At 59.1% G+C, this 23,218-nt stretch overlaps 1 protein-coding gene across 1 annotated transcript; it reads right to left on the reverse strand.

The window, feature by feature from the left end:
* Positions 1–366: 366 nt before the first annotated feature.
* Positions 367–22,590, reverse strand: PCNX3 (pecanex 3). The gene is given in 36 exon segments (XM_032282828.1): positions 367–1,070; positions 1,147–1,326; positions 1,328–1,446; positions 1,529–1,662; positions 2,031–2,305; positions 2,387–2,617; positions 2,716–2,863; positions 3,195–3,298; positions 3,473–3,703; positions 8,348–8,601; positions 9,228–9,443; positions 9,552–9,610; positions 10,015–10,144; positions 10,259–10,367; positions 11,354–11,531; positions 11,882–12,026; positions 13,107–13,257; positions 13,414–13,506; positions 13,630–13,735; positions 13,895–14,004; positions 14,158–14,249; positions 14,658–14,768; positions 14,872–15,043; positions 15,277–15,309; positions 15,594–15,747; positions 16,538–16,659; positions 17,905–18,040; positions 18,478–18,568; positions 18,973–19,151; positions 19,246–19,369; positions 19,805–20,932; positions 21,166–21,261; positions 21,368–21,407; positions 21,530–21,629; positions 21,868–22,055; positions 22,400–22,590. Coding segments are annotated over 36 exon segments (6,105 nt in total). The 5' UTR covers positions 22,553–22,590; the 3' UTR covers positions 367–857.
* Positions 22,591–23,218: the final 628 nt, after the last annotated feature.

Genomic DNA, 23,218 nt, shown 5'->3' on the forward strand with positions numbered 1-23,218 from the left:
TCTCATTTATTCTGAAAACACCTTAGACAGGTGTCATCTCTACGCCTTGGAGCAACTGAGGTCAGGGAAAGGCTTTGGCCAAGGACAAGCCTGGTTAAATGTAAGAGCCACCAGACCTGGGTCCTTGACCATATGGGGGTGGAAAATAGCAGACAATAACCTTTCAAGCCTTCAGATAAAGGCTTGAAAAGGGAGCAGACCTGAGGGGAAGAGGACTCGGCTCTACCTGGACCCCGCCTTGGTCTGCCCTTGATCTCTATCATACTTCAGCCCCACATCCTTCACCCCTCTGTGTGTTTATCCACCCCAGCTTGGCCGCCTGTTCTATCCTGTACCCATTCCCAGGTAGAAAAAGAAACTGCCAACCAAAATCAAAAATAGTGTTATTAATTCTGATGTCTCCGAAGCACAAAAAAAAAAAAAAAAAAAAAAGACCAAAAAAAAAATAATAATAAAAGAAAGAAAGAAACCAAGAAACCACCCTTCCCACACTTCAGGCCCCAGGTCCAGGCCAAGGGGGCCACTCCTGCAGGCAGTGCAGGCCCAGGGGCTCAGGTGGTACTGGCCATGGGCTCCAAGTGGGACCAGCCCATGGTTTGGCTCTTAGGGCCTGGCTGGGAGGCTGCCTGCCTCCATCTGGGGAGCCCAGGCCCTGGACTGGGGATGAGAGAGATCAGGGGTCAAGGTCAGAGGTATGGGTCATTCAGTTTTGGTTCTCTGGCCAAGGTAGCCAGAGGTCAGGGTTCAGATGTGGAAGTCAAAGCCACTCAATTCTGTGGTCCAGCAGAGAGGGCCAGAGGCAGCAGAGCAGGTCCACTACTGAGGCCTAACAGGAGGTCCAGTGGGTGCCAGGTGGCTCAGTACTGGTGTTCCAGCAGGGGCTGGGCTGCCGGGCTTTCCCGCTCCTCGGCATGGGCAGGCCAGTCGCCTGGGGCGCCTGTAGGTGTGCCACTCTCAGGGCCACTGCTGTCCAAGCAAGGAATGTCCTGGGCAACTCTTGGGGGCGAGGCCTCAGTGCTGACATCCGGGCTGAGGCTGAGGCTGAGGCTGAGGCTGAGGTCTAGAGGCGCCTGGGGGAGGGGAGAGAGGTTGGCAGGCGAGCAGGCCTGAGCCTTCTGGGACCCAGCCCTCCCATAGGCGCCTTACCTGAGATTTGGGGGTACCTCCTTTGGGGCTCCCTGAGGCTGGCTCCCCATCAGATCCTCCCAGGCCCTTCCGGCCCCCCAGGCTCCACTTCCCACTAGGACCCTCAGATCCGAGGAGACCAGGACCAGGGGGTCGTGAGGTCCGGGGACCCTCTGTGGGGGTAGGCGATGCAGGGGGGGGGTCCAGGGAGCCGAGGGGGAGGCCACTGCAGCAGAGGAGGGGGGCGCCCATCACCAGAGCCACTCAGGGAGGGCCGAGGCCCCCAGCCAGGGCCTGGTGGGAGGGGTTGGTCACCATTGCCTGTAGGAGACAGATAAGACAGCAGAGACCTCAGCTGGGCTATACTCCTTGCCTATGGGTTCAGCCCAGCCTCGCCCCTCACCTGCCGTGTTCTCAGGCGTGGGGTGTGTAACAGGGGGGTTATTGCTGAGGGAGGTCAGGCCACCGCCCCCACTACAGTCTGAGTCATCCACGTTCCCGCCACTATTGCAGCCAGCGCCGCAGCCCTTGTGAAGCCTGGGAGTGGGAGAGGTAGAAAAGAGATCAGGAGGGACACAGCTGAGGCCAGAGGCCTCACAACACGAGTCCTCAGCCCCAAGACAAATCATCAACACCTCTGAGCCCCAGGATCCTCCCCTTGAAAAGGCTGCCCCCTACTTTGGTGGGTGTTTTGAGGGTGGCACTGTCAACAGTACTTAACGGCTAAAGGCCACTGTCAGCTCTGGGGGTAAGGTGACATCCAGGAGGGGGAGGTCAGCTCTGGAAGGGGGTCATCTCCCGGGATTCCAGCCCTGGCTCCGGCACATCCTCCCTCGGAGACCCAGGAGGCAGGTGCTGCACCTCGGCTTCCTCCCATGCCACGTCACCCCTTCCCGGGGCCTCACCTCTCCCAGCTGCGCAGGAGCCAGCGGGCAATGGCACCCAGGCTGATGGGGCCACCCCACAGCGCCCGCAGCTGGGGGTGGCTGCCAGCCAGTGAGGTGGTGAGAGGCGACACATAGATGGGGTAGCCCAGCGGCTGGTCACAGGAGGAGTTGATCATGTTTCGAAGCGCTTGCTTGGCATTCTGGATGCTGCCACGTTCAGGGTTTCGGTTGCGCAGGAACACCAGCTCCTGCTGCTGCCCGGCCCACAGACCACGCACGCATTCCCGGTTCACCTGAGGGCCACACACCAGGGTCAGGGGGCCAGCCCAAGGGGGGTTGGGGGCAGGGCTCAGGGCAGGTGGGGCTAGCCCCACCTTGATGACTCGAAAGCTGAGGTGGCGCCGGTTGAGCATGATGATCTTGTACTCATCCGAGGCATCGTCCAGGACATGGCGCAGCGCCAGCAAGGAGGGCGTGTTGCTGAGGATGGCACTGCGCCAGGCTGGGTCACCCTCATGTGAGATGACCAGCCGCTCCTCGTTGGCTGCAATGGCATCGTATAGGGCTGCGGGCTCCTCATATTCATCTGGGGACGTGAAGTGGTCCTGGTGAGGAAAACGGGGGGACTGGGGTCAGTGGCCCTGCCCTGGAGAAAGGCTTCATCCACCACCCGCCCGTGCTGCTGCGCACACCCCTCCCCGACCTGGTGAAGCTTGAGGGCCATGCGAACCCCAGGTGCCACAACGCGGTGAAGCAGGTCCATGTCAGCAAAGACCCACTCGTCACGTGGGGAGGTGATGCGGAAGTCCCCCTTGAACAGGGCATGTAGGCCGTAGAGGAAGGGCTCCAGGCTAAGCAGGAGGAAGATCAGGGAGGGGAGAGAGTGGTGTGGAGGACCCAGGGATAAGGCTTCAGAGTGATCCAGGCAGAGGCCTTTCCTCACGCTGGGCCTCGGTTTCCCCATCCTGACAAAGAGGCTAATCTCTGCCCATGTCTCTCACAGAGCATTGAGGAGCAGGCAAGGTTGTGACCGAGAAGTGCCCTGCCCGTGGGAGAAGAACTATCCCAACAGGAAGGACCACCATGGTTTCTGCGGCCTCTGTGGCCAGAGACCACAGAGCTCTGGGTGGAAGAGGTGGGGTGGGGACGGCAGCAGCCCCAGCACGACCCCCGAGCACTCACCTTGCAGACATGCTGTGAGATGCCGTCCCTAGGGCCCGGCGGCCCAGCACACACAGGCCAAAACACAGCGTGACCAGCGGGGAGTTCCAGTCCTGCTCCACAGGCTGTGGCATAAGGACCCCCGTCCCAACTCAGACCTGGGACAGGGAACTTGGGGTGGGGGCTGGGGTGCAGGCCAAGGGAGGCTCAGGGTAAGAGGAAACCAAATGGGGAGCAGCGGAGTGGGGAAGCCCAGGTCCCACAGCCCCAAGTGTCAGCCACGGGTAGTGGAGCCTGACCTGGCTGCGCCGGGAGGCGCAGTACTGGATCCACTCGAGGTGAACCGCGCAAAAGGAGGGCAGCGAGAGGCCAGACAGGCGAAGGTCGTAGTCCTCGTCCACGCTCAGTGAGAAGGTGGGATCTGAGTCGGCATAGCCAGGTGCACGCACAGGCCGCAGGGCTGCCGAGATACCCTCGTGGCTGAGCCACGCCTCCAGCTTTGGTGAGCGGCTCACGTAGTAGATGATGCTCTAGGAGAGGAGCGGCTGGCGTCAGGCCGGGGTCCCCACCCTGCCTACTGGAGGAGACAGCATCGAGGCTCACAGGCTCCTCCCCCAGACTGAGCTATGTCTACTTTCTGGGGCGCTCTTCTCCTACAGCTGCGGTCTCAGCTCTCAAGAGCAACCAGGCAAGTTGGCTCCTTCCCCTAGGCCAGGGAGGAGGAACGACAAAGCTGCCAGGAAGTAACCACTTACAGAGCGGGAAGTCCCATACCGAGGCCAGCACTCAGGCAGCATCTGCCTGCCTCTGCCCTAGGATATGCCCCGTTTATATAGAAAACTGAGGCTCAGGCAGATGGCAGCCCCGGAAGAGTACAAGATCATCATGCTCAACATGCACCACCTCAGCTTCCAAGTCATCAAGTTAGGGCTGGTCCCACCTGCCCTGAACCCTGTCCCTCACCTGCCTCGGGCCAGCACCCTGACCCTGGGGTGTGACCCTCAGGTGAACCTTCGGTGCCTGTGCAGCCTGTGGGCTGGGCAGCAGCAGGAGCTGGTGTTCCTGCACAAACAGAACCTGGAGCACCGCAGCATCCAGATGTCGCATGGACGGGGGGGCAGGGGCAGTGGGGGGGTGGCACAGACTGAACTGCCATCTGAACCCTATATCTTCTCCACCATGACATTATGGGATCCATCTCAGGGCCAGAAGGACAGACTGAATAGTGGGTCTGCCTCAGAGCGCCTAGGTCACAGGTCCCTTTAGGCAGCTGAAGCATGACAGCCATCAGGCCTCTCCTCAGAAAGAAGCCACAGGCACATCTGGTATCCAAAGCTGGGGGCTCCTGGACCTCTTGTTAAGAGGCCCTGTTGGTTATAAGCATCTGATTGGACAAACATACAGGAGCTTTGGAAGGCAGGTAGCTGGCATGGCCAGGATGCACATGCTGGTTAAGGCTGGCAGGGCAGCCAGTGAGGTCACAGGGGTTCCACGTGCCACCCCAAGATGGAGCAAATGGGGCAGGCCCTTGGCCAGGACAGACCCAAGGGACTGACCTTCTTGCCCATAGCTCACCTCTACAATCCAGGCACCACCAGCGCTGCTAAAACGACTCAGAAAAGCAAAGCTTCGGCTAGGCATGGTGGCTCACACCTATAATCTCAGCACTTCAGGAGGCTGAGATGGGAGGATCACTTGAACCCAAGAGTTCAAGACCAGCCTGGGCAATATGGGGAAGCCCCATTTCTACAAAAAATACAAAAATTAGCCAGGCGTGGTGGTGTGCACCTGTAGTCCCAGCTACCTGGGAGGCTGAGATGGGAGGATTGCTTGGACCCAGGAGGCAGACATTGCAGTGAGCCCATCTGGCACCACTGCCTTCCGGCGGGGGTGATAGAATGAGACCTTATCTCAAAAAAAAAGAAAGAAAGAAAAAGGGAAAGCTTCAGGGACAGGGGAGGGGGAGGAGCTGGCCTGGCACATATCAGGTGCTTGGTTAACCTTCACCAGCGCCATCATTTTCTCTGACATGGCTCTGCCTGTGAGCACTCACTGTGAGCTGGGCTCTGCCCAAGGCACTTCCCGGGAAGCACTGCCCGGATTCCATGCAGCCTCACCACGGTGCCTTTCCCTGCTCTCATGGTCTTTCCCAGCTGCATGGGCCAGTCTGGGAGCCCAGCAACTCCCATGGGAAGGGCAAAGCTCACGGGAGGTGTTCTGCCCTGTCTGGCCAACCTAGAAGGCTGCAAAGGACCTATCCCTGCAGCTGGGACACTGCCCTCGATGCACCAGGCTCCCTGGCATACCCACCTCCCCGCAGCCCTGACTTGTCCTTCCAAGCTTCACTTTCAGTCCACATTCTCAGCGGAGCCTCCCCAGGTCCTCCAGGCATCTTCACCAGACCCAAATTCTGCCCAGCCTTTAAGGAAGCCTTAGATGTGGCAAATTGGCTTCCCCATGGGACAAGAGACCTGGTAGGGCGCATCTCAACCTGCCGGCCCTGGCCTGGCAGACCAGCAGGGTGACCTGGGCAAGACGGGACCAGAAGGTCGAGCGGGCTATGACCACTGGGTGACCTGGGGCTGGGAATGTCCCTCTCTAGACTCAGCCTCCTTCTTGATAAAAGGGAGATGGTCTCACAAATCCTTGCCTAAGAGTGGCTAGGAAGGCAGAAGGAACGACAAAAAAATGACAGCTCTTCTGAAGTGTGGCGTGGACAGGATTTCCTTTGGAGGCAAAAAGATAGCCAGGGCTGCATGAGACTACCCCAGAGAGGGCCTAGGTGGCAGGCTCACCTGGGACCCAATAGGCCACCCCGACAGCCCAACACAGGGAGCTCCGGGGAAGACCCTGAGAAGGCATGTGGGAGTTTGGACTGTGAACAGCAACTCACCCCACTCCAAGGACCTTATTCTGGGCACCACCACAAAGCCTCAAAATTTCTTTTTTTTCCCTCTAAGACAGAGTCTCGCTCTGTCGCCCAGGCTCAAGGACAGTAGCATGATCTCGGCTCACTGTAACCTCTGCCTTCTGGGTTCAAGCGATTCTCCTGCCTCAGACTCCCAAGTAGCTGGGACTACAGGTGCCCACCACCAAGGCCTGTGGGTAATCCCTCATATAGGCACCGAGGAATGAGAGCTAAGCAGAACCCTGGTACAGTTAGGGCTTGAGGAATATCTCACTTTATAGTGTTACTACTCGGCTATTTCCTTTTATATAATCCTTTACGTAATCATATATTAGTTCATAGAAATAGGACTTGAAGGCTCCCTTTATATAACCCTTTATATATAATCATTAATAGTTGATAGTATCAGTGCCTAAAGAATATTTTCCTACATATATACCTATAATTATATCTTAGTTCATAATCGGAGGAATGCCTAGAGTGGACACAGTACAGAGCATGAATTAAAGAATAAGTAGCTTATAATTGGAGGAATGCCTAGAGCAGACACAGTGCAGAGCATGATGTAAGGGAAAACAGTTATACCAGGACAAGAATCCATGGCCTAGGCGGCAGCGTTCAATATTGTAAAGATACCCGCTGTATGGCAGGCTTGGGGCGAGAGCCACTCCTCCTGATAAAGGAGTTGTAGGACCTTGCTCCCGTTCTTGCGGAAGACTGCCCTCAGACCGGCAATCACACCTTGGTGACGGTGAACTTTATCAGCTCTTGCTACTGTGCTGCTTGAAAAGCATCTTCCCATAGAACCCATTGGAAGCTGCCAGAAGGTGGCAGTAACCTTGACGGCTCTATCACTGCTATGTGACTTAAAGCATCCTCCTATAAGTCTTCTTAGAAGTAGTTTTCCCATAGATAGAAGTATCACATACTGCACCCTCTTCACTGCGCACGGCCCACCTTCAAGCCTCGGTGACCTAATGGGGGTGGACCCCTTACTGCACACGGCCCTTGCCTTCATGGGAATGGGCCCCTTGCTGTGCACTGTCCACCTCCTGGCCTAGGTGACCTAATGGGGGTGGACCCCATGTTTTATTGCTCACGACCCCATCACTATCCTTAAAGATTATTTCACTCACTGCCCTGCCCCCTAACCTATACACAATAAATACTCACGCTTCTGGACATTCGGGCCTCGCCTGACTCCGCTTATAGGTGGCATGGCCCCCCGAGCCTAGCTGCATTTTCCTTGTACTTCTGTGTCCTGTCTCTTTATTTCTCGGATCCTGCGCCTCAGCACAGCATAAGGCTCACCCCATGAGCCCGTGGGGCACTCAGCCTTACATCTGGCTCCCAACGTGCCCTACAAACGCCAGCTAATTTTTTTTTATTTTTAATAGAGATGGGGTTTCACCACATTGGCCAGGCTGGTCTCAAACTCCTGACCTCAGGTGATCCACCCGCCTTGGCCTTCCAAAGTGCTGGGAATACCGGTGTGTGCCACCATGCCCAGCCAAGCCTCAACATTTCTGCCATCTCACAGAACTGCAATAATCCCCACTTCTCAAGGGATAAGCTGAGGCACACAAGGGAGGAGACATTCTAGGCTGATCAGAACCCCCATCCCAGGGCTCCTTATGCACCCCACATTGCCTCACCAGCTCCCACCACCTCCACGAGGTCTCAAGATCCTCAGGCCTGGCTCAGGTTGAGGCAGGAAAGCTCTGTGGCTCAGAGGGCCAGCCTGGGTTCAAAGCCTGGTTTGGCCACTTTCTTCAGATTCTACAACTTTTACAAGCCAACTTCCACATCTGTAAGATAGCAGGGCCCCTCTCAAAGGGTGGGAGCTCTACCCAGCTCAGGAAAGATGCCCAGCGCAGGGCCCACCCATGGTAAACACTACTGCTCAGGAAGCGCTCCCGTGAGATCATCAACACAACCACAGTTAGTTTCACCATGCTCGGTGCAGAGTGAGCCAGGGCAGGGGACTGGTGGTTTCAAAGACTGGCTTCCACAACTGCCCACCTGTCCTATACGCACTGCCCATACACAAGCCTTCCTTGCCCTGGGCCCGTCATCAGAACCACATGGGCACAGAGGCCCCTGCTACCTGAGGTCTGGCAGTGGTACCTTGGGGGACACTTAAACTGAGGCCTCGGCTTCCCTTGGCCAAAACAGGCTCCCAACAACCCAGAGGCGGGTAATGGGGTCTCCTGCACCAAGCGCTCACCCTTGGGCTGTGCTGCCCAGCCGTGCCTGCCCACCGTACCTTCACGTAGTAGGTGATGAGAATCTTGCGGAGGTCGAAAACCTGTAGCATGGAGGCGGCGTTGTTGTCACTAATGCTGTAGCCCTCCAGCACATACTTGCTGGCTGTCACCTCCCAGGCCAGCCAGCGCTGCCCAAAGGCAGCATTGAAGGACAGGACCCGAGGCAGGTGGCCGGGCTCGCAGCAGCAACAGCCCTCATCCTCCTCCACACCCTCCGTGATGGCCTCCACCTCGCGCTGCTGGCAGTAAGTGCCTGCGGGAGAGGAGCGTGCAGTCAGGGGCAGCCAGGATAATCCCTATCCTGCCCTGTCCTGGGAAAGTGACCAACATGGCATTAGACACCTGCTGCCACTCAGCCCCCGGATGCCAGGGGAGTCAACCTTATTGGATGAAAGGATTCATAAAGGAGTGCCTGCCTTTCTCCTCCCAACTCCCAGCATCAAAGGGCAGGGCAGGAGGGGGCGGGGACACAGGGTCTGGCTCCTCTGCACTCTTGGGGCATCCAACACACACGTCTTCCTGAGAGGAAGGGGCTGGCTCACTCACAGCACCCAACCTGTGGGCCAAGCCCAAAACCACAGAGCAGGCCGGGGGTGCTGGCGTTGAGAACCCAGACCTCCAGGCCCAGGCCCTCACTGCAGCAATCTGCAGAGTCACTGGGACCTAAAGGCAGGGTAGGTACAGGTTTGGCCAAGAGACCCTGTCACCTCATTGCTCAGATTGGGAAACACAGGCCCTGGGAGGAGGAGTGCCTTGCCCAAGGCCACTCGCCAGCCCTGGTAGAGCTGGACTGGACCTTGCTCCGATGTGCCATCGAACGCAGCGCCCGTGTCAGGCCCAAGCCGCGCCTGCCCACCCGAGCCTAGTCCCGAGGCTCACCCCGGAACTCAAGGCCACGCAGCTGGAAGGTGACAAGGCCATTGCCAACCTCGATGAGGTGTACCAGGGCGTTGAGGTAGTCGGAGGCCAGGACGAAGCAGTCGCCAGGGCCATAGTTGCCCCAGCGGCCCAGCGCCAGGTCCCCACAAAGCGTGTGCTGCAGAGAACGTGTCAAGTGCTCATAGAAGATGGAGTTGAGGTTATTGTCATCAGCGCCTAGGACCCAGGACAGACAAGCAAATGGACAAAATGACAAGTTAGCTAGCTTGTCTCCCGCCCCAAGGAGGCCCTGCTCTAAAGCCCCTCAGATGGCTGGGTACACACCAGGGTTCCGGTCCAGCTGTGTGACCAGGCGAGTGTTGGAATGATCCACGCGTTTAGTGCTGTTCAGAGAGAGAACAAGGCGGTCAGCCAAGACGGCAAAGAAAGGGTGCTCCCTGCTCATGCTCTCCCTGTGCCCCAAGGCCAATACCATCCATGATGGCCCGGTTTCACGGGCAGATGAGGAGACTGAGGCTCAGGGACATGAAGGGACTTGTACAGGACACACAGCCAGGCAGCAGGGAGGCTGGGCTCACCCCGGGGCCCCACTGCCCCCACATTGTGAGCCTGAGACCTTGGCCTGGCGCAGGCCCTGCCCTCATCGGATCCGCTGCCTCAAGTGTCCCCACTGCACCCACACCCTCTCACACCTGCTGCAGCCCCTCTGTGGATGGCCTCCAGCTTGGGATCCAGACCCCTCCCTTCCTGCCCTGCTGAGCATGCTCCTGCCTCCTGTGAGACTCACTTGTAGTCACGTTCCCAGAACTTGAGGGGCCGAGCATAGGACATGATGAAGACGGCACTGCCCAGCAGTGGGTTGAGCGGCGTGGAGAACAGCCCCGAGAGCAGGGCCTGGACGAACAGCATGGCCGAGTCTGAGCCACAGTCAAGGAGACAGCAGGCGGCAGGACATCCTGACCCCCCACCACCTCCACCGCACCATGCCACAGCCTTCCCTGCCCACCCCCACCCAAACACAGGCCGGATACGGGGCACAGCAAAGGGCTGGGCAAAGGCGTGAAAAGCCGAGCCCCAGGTGATCTGCCAGGGCGCGATGTAGGTCAGCACGAAACGCAGCTTGTACAGCAGGTCCCACAGCTGGCAGGGCCGGCAGGGAGAGGAAGAAGGCATGCACGGTCACTCATGGAAGCCCCCAGATGCCAGGCCCCCATTCAGAGGCTTGGGTCATGGCCCACTGGGGCCAAGCTTAAGATCACTGCCAGCCCTTGTGCTCTGGACATGGCTCAAGGCTCCTGATACCATTAGCAACCCCTGCCGGAGCTCTAAAGGAGCAGTAGCCATTTAGTTCACACAACTACCCTGGCAGCTTCTTATGGCTGGCCCCATTTCACAGATGGGAAAGCTGAGGTTCAGAGAAGATAGAGACAGTAAATGACTTCCTCGGGTCACACCACTACGTCACTAGTGAGGCTGGAGCTAGACTATGGTACTGAAAGTCAGGGACAGTCACAGGCTCTGCCCTCAGAAGGTATGCAGTGTGGACACCTGACATCCTCGGCCAGGCCAGAAAGCAAGAACAGAACGTCCAAGTGAGGGAGAAAAAGCCTCAGGCCTGCCTGGGGTTCCAGGCACCACCGCTGGCCTCCAGTAGAGTGCAGGAGAATGGTCCTTAGTTCAAAGTGACCCCCAAAGCCCTGGCAATGCCACAGCCCGGCAGAGCGCCTATACACCTATACAGCTCAGGCCCTCGGGGCTTCCGAAACTCAGCTCTGACTGCTCTGGATCCAGGGTGGCAAAGGGGCACGGAACCCAGAGGTGTGCCTCCAGGACAAGTACAGGTCCTGACTACCCCAACCATTTTGGAGGAGGTGGCCATGGGGTCAGACAGGCCTGGGTTCAAATCCTGGCTGACCACCAATTCCCTGAAAGACTGAGGCAAGTCCCTCTACCTCCTTCAGCCTCAGTCTCCTCTCTGTAGGCAGTAGAAGTAACCCCTTCCTCGAGAAACTGCTGCAAAGGCCCATGGGGCTGATACAGAGTGGTGGCCACAGGGCCTCAGGAAATTCTCTTCCCATCCAGGCAGAAGTCGGCTCGGCTCCCATTGGGCAGCCTGGTGTCCTCACCTTGCTGCAAAGCAGGGACATGAGGAAGTAGTCAAGCAGAAAGCCCTGGGAGAGGCGTGGGTAGTCGAAGTGGAAGAGCAGGACAGTGAAGGCCAGCGTCAGGTACTGCTGGGGTGGGCAGCAGAAGGCCGAGCGCAATAGCTTCAGCCCAGCCACAGTCATCAGCAGGGCCCGGCAGCTGTAGGTGAGGAGCAGGCATCGGGTGCTCGGTGGGGGACAGGGGCAGTGGGTCCAGGTGTCCCATCCCTCCCCTGCCCTGGCCTGAGGGCAACCCCAGGCTTCTGCTCTACTAGGCTGGCCCCTGCTCTTTCAGGCCCGTGACTCTTAGTCTCTGCTCTTCTGGGGGGGGGAACACATTTGCTTTCAAAGAGGCAACCACTTCGTGGGACGCCGTGTCAGGAGCTGGGGTCCTGCTTTAGCTTGCTGAGCAACCTTAAACATGACTCATTCCCTCTCCGGGCCTCAGTTTCCCCGTGGATCAAAAGGGAATGTGGATGACAGGACCGTCAAGGGAGGGGTGGTCCTCACTAGAGACAGTACTTGTCCGGGTGGCTGACGACTGTGTGGGCATCCACCGTGAGGGCATTGAGCACCACGGCGGGGTAGATGAGGTACTTCTCTACGCACTGCAGGCCAGCGTACAGCTTCTCAAACCACATCACCTGGGCGGCACCTGCGGAGAGGCCAGGACTGTTGGCCAGCACCTGGCTTCCACACGCCCGCCTTCCCTGAGGAAGTCCTTCCCTAGGAGGGCAGGCAAACCACAGGCTGTGCTGTCCTGGGTCCTCAGACTCCGCAGGGGAGGGACTGATCTGTAGCAGCTCAAATGAGAGCAACGAGCCCCAGCAGGGCAAGGGCTCCACATACCACTTAGCACATCGAGGCTTGCTCTATGGTGGGCGCTCTGCCCTGTTTTGCAGTCTGTGAAAACAAGGCCAATGAGGAAATCACAAATGCCCACGTACAGCAGGCCGGCTAGGGCCCAAGTGCACAGTGGGCCTGCATGCTGGTCCCTTCTAAAGGGCACCCCTCGGCTCAGGTTGGCAAAATCTTCTGTTGTTTTAAGAAAAACAAGAAACAGCCGGGCACAGTGGTTCATGCCTGTAATCCCAGCGCTTTGGGAGGCCAAGGTGGGCAGATCATGGGGTCAAGAGATGGAGACCATCCTGGCCAACATGTGAAACCCTGTCTCTACTAAAAATACAAGAATTAGCTGGGCATGGTGGCAGGCGCCTGCAGTCCCAGCTACTCAGGAGGCTGAGGCAGGAGAATCACTTGAACCCAGGAAACAGAGATTGCAAAAAAACAAAAAAGAAACCAAGAATAATGGATCCTCATATCACAAATTGAGACACTAAAATACACACACCAGGATTTTTAAAAAACCATTACACAGCTCGGTGAAAATGTGCTCCAGGCAGATCTGGTCCACTGGTGACCAGTGTTTACTTCTGGACAAGAGATCCCTTCAGGGCCCTGGGGTTCTGATTCTTCCATCTCCTCACAGATGGCAAGGAAGGCAGGACTAGGGCAATGCAGGCAAGGTAAGGGCACAGTGGGGCACAGGGAGAAGAGTGGGTGGAGAGCGAAGCAGGGCAGTGGGAACACAGAGGGGAGGGAGAGTGCAGAAAGGGTAGTGTGGGCAGCGGGTGACCCCTGCTGGCACTCCTGAGCAAAGAGAACCACAGCTCCCACCAGCCAGGCTGCAGCCTGAACCACTGCCCAGGCCTGGCCATCAGGGGCAGGCACTCACCACGCACTTCGTACTGGCTGTACTCCAGCGGCTTCAGCACAGGCTGTGACAGGCAGAACCAGGGCAGCTGTTTGCGGAGTTGTGGCAGCAGGTAATGTGTGAAGAAGCCCACGGCCCCAGCCAGCGCATACAACACGAAACCCAGCACCGACTACAGGAGGGAGAGGTCAAAGGCTCAGCTGATGGGAGCAGGCCAAGGGGCCACAGAAGGCCACCCGGCACAGGCCGGGGAGGGGCTGCCCAGGGCCCTCAGATGGAACAGGCTCCCACCAAGACAGCCAGAGGTGGCAGCCCATGCCACACAAACCTTCAGGGCAATGAAGACAGTGCTGGCGCTGATGGCGAAGGTGAGCACGGCAATCACCACACACATCACCAGATCGGAGTGCAGGACCTCACGCTGCAGGGCCAGGAGAGACACTCAGCTGCCCAGCGTCCCGGGCTGGACACACCCCTCCTAGGACCCCCACCGTGCAGGACCTGCCACCACCTCCCCATAGAACCACAACTCCTGGCCCCTTACCACCGACTGACGCATCTTGTCCGGCAGGGGGTCCGGGGGCTCAGCCCGGGCTGTCTCCAGGCTGCGCTCCTCTAGCTCAGAGAAGAGCTTGCTCCGGATCAGAGACCTGGGGGTGAGGAAGAGTCAGGAGGAGGACGCCCCTCCCGCCCCCCGGCCCCAGTCAGTCATGGGCACATGCACAGACCACAAACCCCTACCATGCAGACACAAACACACACCCAGGGCACACACACCAGGGCGAGCACAGGCACGTGCGGGCACCCACCAGAGCACGGTGGGGTCACTGCTCTGCCGGCTCAGGTGGTAGGACAGCGCCACCAGGAGGCCACAGAAAACCGAGAAGAGGACAGGGACGTGCTGCTCCGGCCATGGAGTCTGGGGAAAGAATACATGCTGGTCAGGGGAGGTGAGGTAAGCACAGGGCCCGGGTTGCCCCTGTGTGAGAAGCCACTGCGGAGCCCAGTTCATAGCCCCACCCCAACCACCCCCACACACCGCAGCATGCCCCCACCCTGCAAGCCACCCTACCTTGATGGCCCCAAGGCAGAAGCCATAGAGCAGGGCAGCGGCCAGCAGGCTTCGGAAGAGGCTGAAGACTGCAGTGAGCGGGCTGGTGGCAGCTGCGTGGTGGGGAGGAGTACAGCCCAGCTCTTACCTGTGGGTACCCCACCTTACCCCCAGCCCGGCTGCCCCTCAATTCCGAGGCTGGCCTCCCTGGAACGGCACCCCTAGTCCATTGTTCTCTGCTGCCCCCAGCCCCAAGTGACCTTCAGAGCTGCCAGGATTCTCACATTTAAACCACTTGCCAGGGAGGGCAGAAGGGGAGAGAAGCAGGGGGAAGAGCAAAGAAAAGGGAGGGGAAGGGGAGGAGACAACAGGGGAAAGATGGGAAGGGGAGGGGCAAGGGACCCTTGAATCTGCAGTACAGATACAGGGGATGGTTCCAGAAAGGTGGAGTCGAAGACCCAATCTGAGGGCCCTCCTGGGCCTCTGCAGGGCCCCACCGGAGCCACCTGCAGGCGTCCTACCTGTGCCCCCGAAGCCGTGCATATCTATCTGCTCCAGCAGGTACATGAGGCAGGTGTTGACCTGGGGCAGGAGGCCCAGGAGGAAGACGAAGGGGAAGCACAAGGTGAACACTGGCAGAGAAGGAACACGAAGGCCCAGTCAGCCTGCTGGCCTTCTGCAGCCCATCATCGGGACTCACTCTCCTGGGCCACCGCAGCCCTGCCCCAGCCTCACCAGTGGCCACATCTCGGGCACAGAAGAAGAAGGAGGCGGAGAAGAGTGTGAGGCCGTAGAGGGAGACGGGTGGGAAGGGCTGAGTGGAGCCCAGGGCGTCCAGCAGCCAGATGAGCAGACAACAGATGCAGAAGTAGACGGGCCGGCTGTACGCGATCACCCAGTTGTGGCCCTGAGGGGTCAGCCCATGAGGAGCTGGGCCTCCCCCACTGGCCACGCCTCTGGCACATGCACACACTCACAGGCCCCAGGCCTGGCCCTGGGTCCAAGCTGGAAAGCCTGGCCGGGTAGGGGTGATGGGGGTGGTGAGGGAGCCCAGGCCCTCCATGCCCCACCCTCCTCCCCACCTGGTCTCAGCCCCTCCTGTGGCCTTTGGCCCAGAGGCACTGCTCCATGGGTACTCACATGCATGGGGGACGCCGCATCAGGCTGGACACTCTGGAAGAGACAGGGCTACGTTGGCAACTAGAGCCGGTGCCCATGGGATGGTCAGAGGCCCCGGACCTGTTCAGCTCCACCACTGGGCAGTTATGAGTGACCAGGTCAGAACCGCAAATCGTCCTGAGCCTCAGTTTTCTTGCTTGTAAGAGAGCTGGCCGGCTCTAAGGAACCTTAGGCAAATTATCTACCTTTCAGCTTCTACCCCTCAAAACTGGAGTTGTGGGAAGGGCAATCTTGGGGAAAAGCTGGGCGGGGAGCAAACACAGGGAGCCCAGCCTGACCTTCAGCAGGGAGTACTGGCAGGAGGCGATGACCAGGCAGAACTGGAAGACCCAGATGTCGGTGAAGAAGCCCTTGAGCAGCAGCAGGTAGCCCAGGAAGGCCACGAGGCTGCTCAGGCCCACGCCGAAGACGTTCTCCAGCACCCCCCGTGTCCTGCAGGGACAGCCGAGTCAGGGCATGCCCGTACTGCCTCACCTTCCAGTGGGGCAGTGAGGGAGATGGATCTAGCCCCAAAGGCCCATCGAGGGACCCCGCCCATGCCAGACCTTTGTCCTCTGAAGATGTAAACACCTGCTCCAGAGGCCATTCCACTGCTCCCTCCTTCCCAAGTTTTGCTGGCCCTGGACACTGAGGCTCAGGGTGCCATCACTCCCATGATTCTCCCATCCCCAGCTGAGGCTGAGTTAACTGCATGTGGCTACATCATGCACGCTACCTCAGGCATGCCACGCTATGTGCATGGGACCAGCACCCAGTCACTGTCTAGAGAAACCCAGAAGGACGATGAGCCACATGGGCTCTAGGCTCCAGTTCTCTACAACAGACAACCAAAGTTATCTGATTTCTCTATCAGATTTTCTGGGACTCGGTATCCCCTCTGAGAAATGGGAAAGATGAGATAACTTGTCTGTGAGCTTTTCTGGGTTACAGTACTTGATTTTCAAATCAACAGAAGCTAATAAAGAAAACGAATAGGACATGAGATTTTTTTCAGAAGGACTTTGGGATAGACAGGGTAAACACAGCACCACCCACTGGGCCACCCCCTTACACCCCAAATGAACCTAAGAAACCACCACTGCAGACTCCAACCAACACCACGCCCTCAGCTGCCCGCAGTCAGCCTCTCTGCTGCCATGACTGCCTCCACAGGTACAGAGTCTGGCGAGCCACGGTCTAGGGGCTTTCCAAGAATTGGGGTCCAAGGCTGCGGGGCACTCACCGGTCCAGCAGAGCCAGCAGGGCGAGCCGCTCATAGCGCACAGAGGTCCATCGGCCAGGGAAAAGCCAGTACTTGTAGCTATGCTGGGCCCGGGGTGGCGCTTCTTCCATCAGCGTCTGCTCCTGGGATTCGTGCAGGGAGTCCTGGTCCAGCAGGTCAAACTGCAGTCCCCACAGCCGCGGCCGTCAGCCCCACAACCCCCCACACGGTCTACTGTTACCCCCCTTCAGCACACCAGCCTGGTTGACCATTTCCATCAGCACAGAAAGACTCTCTTCTAGCTGCCCTGCATCCCACCCGAACCCTTCATCCCAAGGGACTCCTCCTCTCTCCAGGTTCCCAAGACATGGCTGTCTAGAGTCACCAGCTCCCTCGCCTGTCTTCCCCAGTAAGGCAGACTCTCCCACCTCTTCTGAGGCTCAGGGAAATCCACTTGACCTTTGGCACAAATGCTACGCTCCTCCCAGACAGAGCCATTCACTGTCACTCTGATTACCCCATCAGAGAGTACATGTAGGGCTCAGCCTTGAGAACAGGCCTGGGTGCCAACGCCAGTTCTGAGGCCCTCGGCACATTACTTGACCTCTCTCACTTCTTGTATGCTTCACTCAGCAAGTACTTGCAGGGCCCCAGCTATGACCTGGCCCTGTGCTGGGCTCTGAGAATAAAATGGAGAGCCTGGGGCACACAGCCCTTCCCTCTGGAGGTGGCTGCTGGCCGTGCTTCCACCCCACATGGTTAGGAGGAATAAACCAGGAGGTGGCAGGTGGGAGCTTCTGGGGGCTACTCAGCCCATCTGTGGCCTTGGGGGTCAGGCGCCAGGGACCCTTTTATGAACATTCTTTAAATTCTGAAATGATATTTTGCAAATTCTTAGTGCTTTTGGTGTTAACAAATTAATGACATAAATTGACTATCAAACTGGGATGTTCTTAAGAGCAACAGAAAACACCATTAACGACTGCAGTGAGACAGGAAGCGTTAACAGAGCACTCCAGCAGCCACAGTGTACACAGGGCAGCACTGTCACCATGTGGCCGCCGCTTACCAACAGAACACTGCCGCTTTTGCAAGTATCATCGTTAACACCTATCGCCCCCGTTAACTGTGGGCCCCTTCAGAGTTAGGAATATATTCCAGAGGCATTTGTAGAATAAGCAAGTAAATGACTTCTCCAGGCATTCAGACCCAGAGCCTCTGCCAGCCATCAAATGTCAGGATAGACACTGTACAGTCCCTGGAGCCCTCACTCAGCACAGCCTGTCCCTCCTGGGGCGCCTGGGCAAGCTCTCTATACAGGCCAGGCTCAGTGATCTGCCCACCTCGTCACGCCCCACTGGCACGGCCCTTCCCCAGCTGCTCCTCACCTCTGGGATCTCCAGGGGCACCCGGCGCACCTGCATGCCCTGTAGAACCACAGGCCTAGGCTGCAGCAGGTTCAGGCCACCTGTGGCCTCAGGGACATCAGCTGAGTGGAAGCTGGAGGAATGCGAGTGACGGTCCCTGTGAGAATGGCAGCCATTCAGGATGCGACCATGGGCAAGGCCTGGGACTGGGTGGGGTGGAGCCAAAGGCCAGGCAGGTGGGGCTGTCTGTGCCAAGACCAACCGGGGCCCAAGGGACAGAAGTGGTGGAGTCAGGAGGAGGCAGGTCACAGAAGTGCCTCCCTCCCAGGCCCTGGCCCAAGTGTTGAGACTGTGCTCCCTCACCTTCCTCCTGCCAGCCAGCCCTGGGCTTCCTAGAAACTTCCTGCCTGGAGTGTCACAGAGCCAGGGACCCCAGGAATTCTGTCCTTTGCTGCTCCCCATCCTCCTCCTGCAAGTCTGAGCTGCCCCTGCCCTGCGCCCAGCAAGAAGAGAGAAAACTCCAGGCTCAGGGGAACTGCCCAGAGATGCGGGCCGCCAAGACAATGGCCCGGGAGGCCAGGCTTGGGGACTCACCAGGCTCCGTTGGCCGCCTGCTCCCCTTGCTGCCCCACGGGGTTCTCGTAGCCACCTCCAGCCAAGCCAAAGGTGTAGGAGCGCCGCACACCTGGGGTAATTTGTGAGAGATGAGGCAACGTGGCTGGGACGGGAGCACCAAGGCCCAGCTCACGTGGGCCCCTGACCCATCAAATAAGGCGGAGCCCTGTGTTGTGTACCCTGAGAGGGCAGCCCCACCTCTGGACAGGAAAGGGCCTACTGGTCAAGAGCCCAGGTACTGCAGTCACCTCCCCTGGATTGAGATCTCCCCTCTAGCACAGGCTAAACCTCTGTTTCCTCATTAGCAAAGAGAGACGACAGAGACACTGCACCTCAGAGAAGCTGCAAGGATGATGTCTGGCAGTGGGGGCAGTGTACTGGCCACAGGGCCAAGCGAGTACCACTGCTGGGAGGACTCAGGCTCTTGGGGGAAGGCGGGGAGGCACCAGGCTGCTGGGCTTAGGATAGACTCACCACTCTCATCATAGAAATAGTGCACGGCACCCTCAGAGGTGTCATCAAAGGTGCAGGCCTCGTGCACATTGGCACCGGCCCGGGTGAGCAACAGTGAAGAGGCGAAATGCAGCGCAGAGGGCAGCGTCAGCGCCCGGGAGTGGGAGGCAGCCCGGCCCCGCTGAGCCTCCTGCAGGCTGCTGGAGAGGGCCAGCCCCAGGTCAGCTCCAGTTAGAGCCTGAGGCCCCCCCCCCCGCCCCCAGTGCCCCTTGGCCCAGCCAGCAGGGTGCTCACCTGGGCGGCGAGCCCATGATGGAGGCTGGAGGGGTGGGGTTGCTGCCCGCATTGTGGCGTCTCCGAATGGCCTGGGTCCGCCTCACACTGCTTGAGCGGTCCCTCCTGCCAGTCTCCTCGGCCGCTGCCCAGAGAGAGGCCCGAAGCATAAGCGACAGACGCTCAGACAGGGCTGGGGGAGTAATGCTACAGAGGATGTTCCAGCAGGGAGTTAAAGGCCTAGTACAACCATGCCCTGGCTCTGGGGCCCAGTCAGGTCACATAGCCACATGCCTCAGTTTCCTCACTTGCAAACAAGGATGACACTGATCTGTTCTGCCCCATGCCCCTGGTAGTAGGAAAATGAGCATGGATGATCAAAGTCCTCAGAGAACAGACTCAGGTGTTAACTACAGAAAGTGGGGCCAGGCGGCGGAGCCCCATGTGTCTAAGAGGTTTGGAAAACAATGTCACTCATCGCTGAGCTGACGCTGACTAGGTCCACCCTTACCAGCTCTTTGCCCAAACCCAAGCCCATAGTTCACCTCCCCCAGCCCCTGCCTCTGGAACCAGCACTCACCTCCCCCCACGGCGCCTTCCTCCTGCAGCTCCCCTCGCCAGCCAGGCTGGTTGGCAGCGGGTCCCCTTCGGGCCTCAGCAGGCAGCACAGCAGGCTCACCAGCGGCCTGCTCTACCCCAACCTGGGCCTCCAACTCGGCCTTGGAGCCAGCCAGGGGGGGCCTCAGGACATCACCCCCAGCCCCATCCATGCTCAACACACGGGCATGTGTTTTAGCGCTGGCGGTGCTAGGCGTCCGCTGGGTCCCATATGGCCGCTTGGGGGGCACAGCAGTCCCCTCCTCAGCCCCATGGGGGGCCCTCCGCTTCCGGGGCCCCCCTGCTGCACCCCGGGAGCTCTCAGGGGAATAGCAGGAAGTAGAAGAGGAGCTGTCAGTACTGTAGCGGCGCTGTGATCGGAGACTAGAGGCTGGGCTAAGTTCACTGCCCTCACTCGTATCTTCATCCTCAAAGAAGCCCCCACCTTCAAGCAAGGGCCGTCGAGGGGCATGGCCAGGTGGAGAGTGTCTTTGAAGGGGTGGTTGCCGTTTGCTAGGCCGCAGCAGGGCCAAGTCCTTGGGCCGCACAACCAGGAGCGGCTCAGCTGGGCCCGGTGGCGTCCCTGCTCCAATGACCGTGTCAAAGGAACGCAGCGTGTCATCTGAAGGGACCCCGGCATCTGGTGAGGCAGGCAGCTCAGCCTCAGAGGGTGGGTCTGTGTCGCTGCCCTCAGGGGCTTGCCCCCCTGGGGGGCTGTCCAGATGGGTGGAGTTGGTCTTCTCACTCTTAAAGCTGCTCAGTGTCTCCCTGTCAGTGCCACTGAAGCAGGAGTCTGAGGAGCCGGCTTTCTGGGGCGTGGGTTCCCCTGAGCCCCGCCGGTCAAGGGGCTGGTAGCCGCCTGCCCCCCTGCGTTGCTCCCGTCGACTGCTGGTCCTCACCAGGGCCCGGTCAGGCCGGGTCAGGGTCAGGAAGCTCTTGCTCAGCTCCTGGCTGAGGCTCCCCTTCAGCAGGGGGCTCATGGGAGTATCAGCCATGCCGCTCCCACTCCAGGGCACTCCATCTCCAGCCAGGGGGGAAGGCTCTGAAGAGTCTGTACTGGGAAGAGAGGGGTCCGCGACAGCCCCAGGAGGCGTCTGGGGAAGGTCTCCAACTGCCAGAAGAAAGGGAGACAGAAAATGAGAAAAGAACTTTCTGCAAAAGAGACTGGTGGTTAATGGGGATCTTATGCCCTGTACTTTCCCTGAGAGCCAGGCCAAAGCAGCACGCTGGGGAGGTCCCATAGAGAAGTACAGAGGAAACCCAGGATGGAACCAGAATCTAGGGGACTCAACGATGAAACAGCTGTTCTACCCCACAAGCCCGGACCCCATCAGGCCCACGCACTCAGTTTCTCCTGCGAGCTGAGCTTTAGCATCTCTCGGTCGGCGGAGGTCACGATCACATTGTTGCTGCCCTGCTCCCGCACCAGCTCCTTGATGTCTGCAACCATGGCCCCAGAGGTGTCAGCAGGACCCCCGGCACAGCATACAAGCTCCAGCCCCCATTCCACAGCACTGTGCCCCAACCCTGAAGACCAGCCACCTACCTCTTAGGGGCCCAGAGTCCTCCATTCGGGGAAGCAGCTCCTGAGTAGATAGAGAGAGGCGTGAAGGAGCAAACAAGGCAAGAAGTAGGCTCAGGACGTACCCACAGCAGGGACTGGCTCACAGAGGAGCAGCAGGACAAGCTAAGGTCCAGGCCCACTCACCGAGACCTGGTTGAAACCAAACACAGAATGCTGGGAACTGCAGCGCACTGGGGGTGTGGAACTGACTTTCCGAAACACCGTCATCTCCACTCCGGGGTCCCTGGCGGTGAAAAAGAGCAGCAGCTTTGGGCTAACCTCCTCTCTGCACATGTTACTTTTTCCCATCTTTGTCACTGCTTCCTCTTCAGAAGTGACTTTACAATTCCAGGGCTAATACAGGACAAGTGCTCACATTCACTCAGAGAGCCAATGTTCTCTAAGCACCTACTCCACCCTGCAACGCTCAGGCCCAAGCAACAAAAACCCTCAATCCCCAGCACAGCTCCTATCTCATCCACCTGGGCGGATTGCTGTCGCCCTGGGCAGGCTCTTCCTCCAGCTCCCCCATGGTAGTGCTTCGCTTCTCCACGATCTCGCCCTGGTCAAACATGGCATGCAACCGATAGTTGACGGTCTTGATAGTAGCAAAGATGACAGCCACCACGAGGCAGTACACGCCTGCCACCATCAAGCTGGGAGGCAGGACCTGAAGATAAAAGCCAGATCCCTTTTCACAAAGCCTTGCCCCCACAGGATCTACCACCAGTCACGGCTGGCATTCACAGACTCACAAGAAGACTTCATCACCCCTCCACACAACCAGTACACAGATTTCGGCAAGGGGCTGTCTTCTGTTTAGCTGGATAACGTTAAATGTGGGGCTCAAGGTCACTGGATCCAAGAAAAGAAGACTTTGGTCTCTTCCACACAGACCCAAACTCTGCAGTGATTCCTTTCTCCCCACATCCCAGATCCCAGGGCACGGCCCGAATCCCTGCCAGGCTGCCCTCCCTCTCCCGGCTGGAGTTACAGGTGGCAGTGGCGTCTCACCATGTACAGCAAGAAGGGAAAGATGAGCAAGAAGATCCAGACATAGAGGTGGAAGCAGTTGGAGAAGGTGCTCTGGTGCGGGTCGAAGAACCAACCGCCGGTGAGCGAGGCCCACACCCCCTGGCGCAGGATCTGCAACACTTGCGACCCCATGGCCCCGCCGCTTCTGCCCGCGCCCCCCTCCCGGGACCCTCATGGGGGCGGCCCCCGGCCCATGCCCCGCCTGGCGCCCGAGGGCCCCGGGGCCCGGCCTCACGCTCACGCCATGGCCTCCCCCAGCGGGGGAGGGGGGCTCGGCCGCGCGAGTGTGCGGGCAGGGGGCGGGGCCGGTCGGGACAGTCAGCAGTGGAAGGTCCGGGCGCGGGGGTGGGGCCGCATTAGGGGCGGGGTCCGGGTCCCCACCCCTGGCCCAGAACTGCTCCGCGGGGCCGAGTTGGCAGGCAGGCGCGGGGCACGGGCCGGGCACCCGTCGGCAGCATCCAGAGGTGGGCGTGGGGTGGGTGCTCTCAGGGTGCAGGCAACGGCTCCCTAGGCTCCCGGCCGGGGAGAACCCCGGGATCTGGGGTCCACTTCCGGGGTCGCAGGTCACTCGCTTGGGGCTCCGCGCTCGCCCGGCTTCTGCCGGTGCCGGCCCAAGGAGGAGGCCGGAAGAAGGATCCGCGAGCAGCCAGCCTGCAGCAGCGCATGCGCCCAACGGTTCCAATTGGGACCCGGAAAAGGAAAACTTGACGGCATGAATGCGCAGGCGCAGATAGGTGGCGGCGCTGTGTGAGGCGAGGGATGCCCTTTGGGCCTGCGCAGAGTTTGGTACTAGAGCAA

This window comes from Sapajus apella, unplaced genomic scaffold, assembly GCF_009761245.1.
Source record: "Sapajus apella isolate SASKATOON/1434 unplaced genomic scaffold, GSC_monkey_1.0 scaffold14, whole genome shotgun sequence".
NCBI lineage: Eukaryota > Metazoa > Chordata > Mammalia > Primates > Cebidae > Sapajus > Sapajus apella.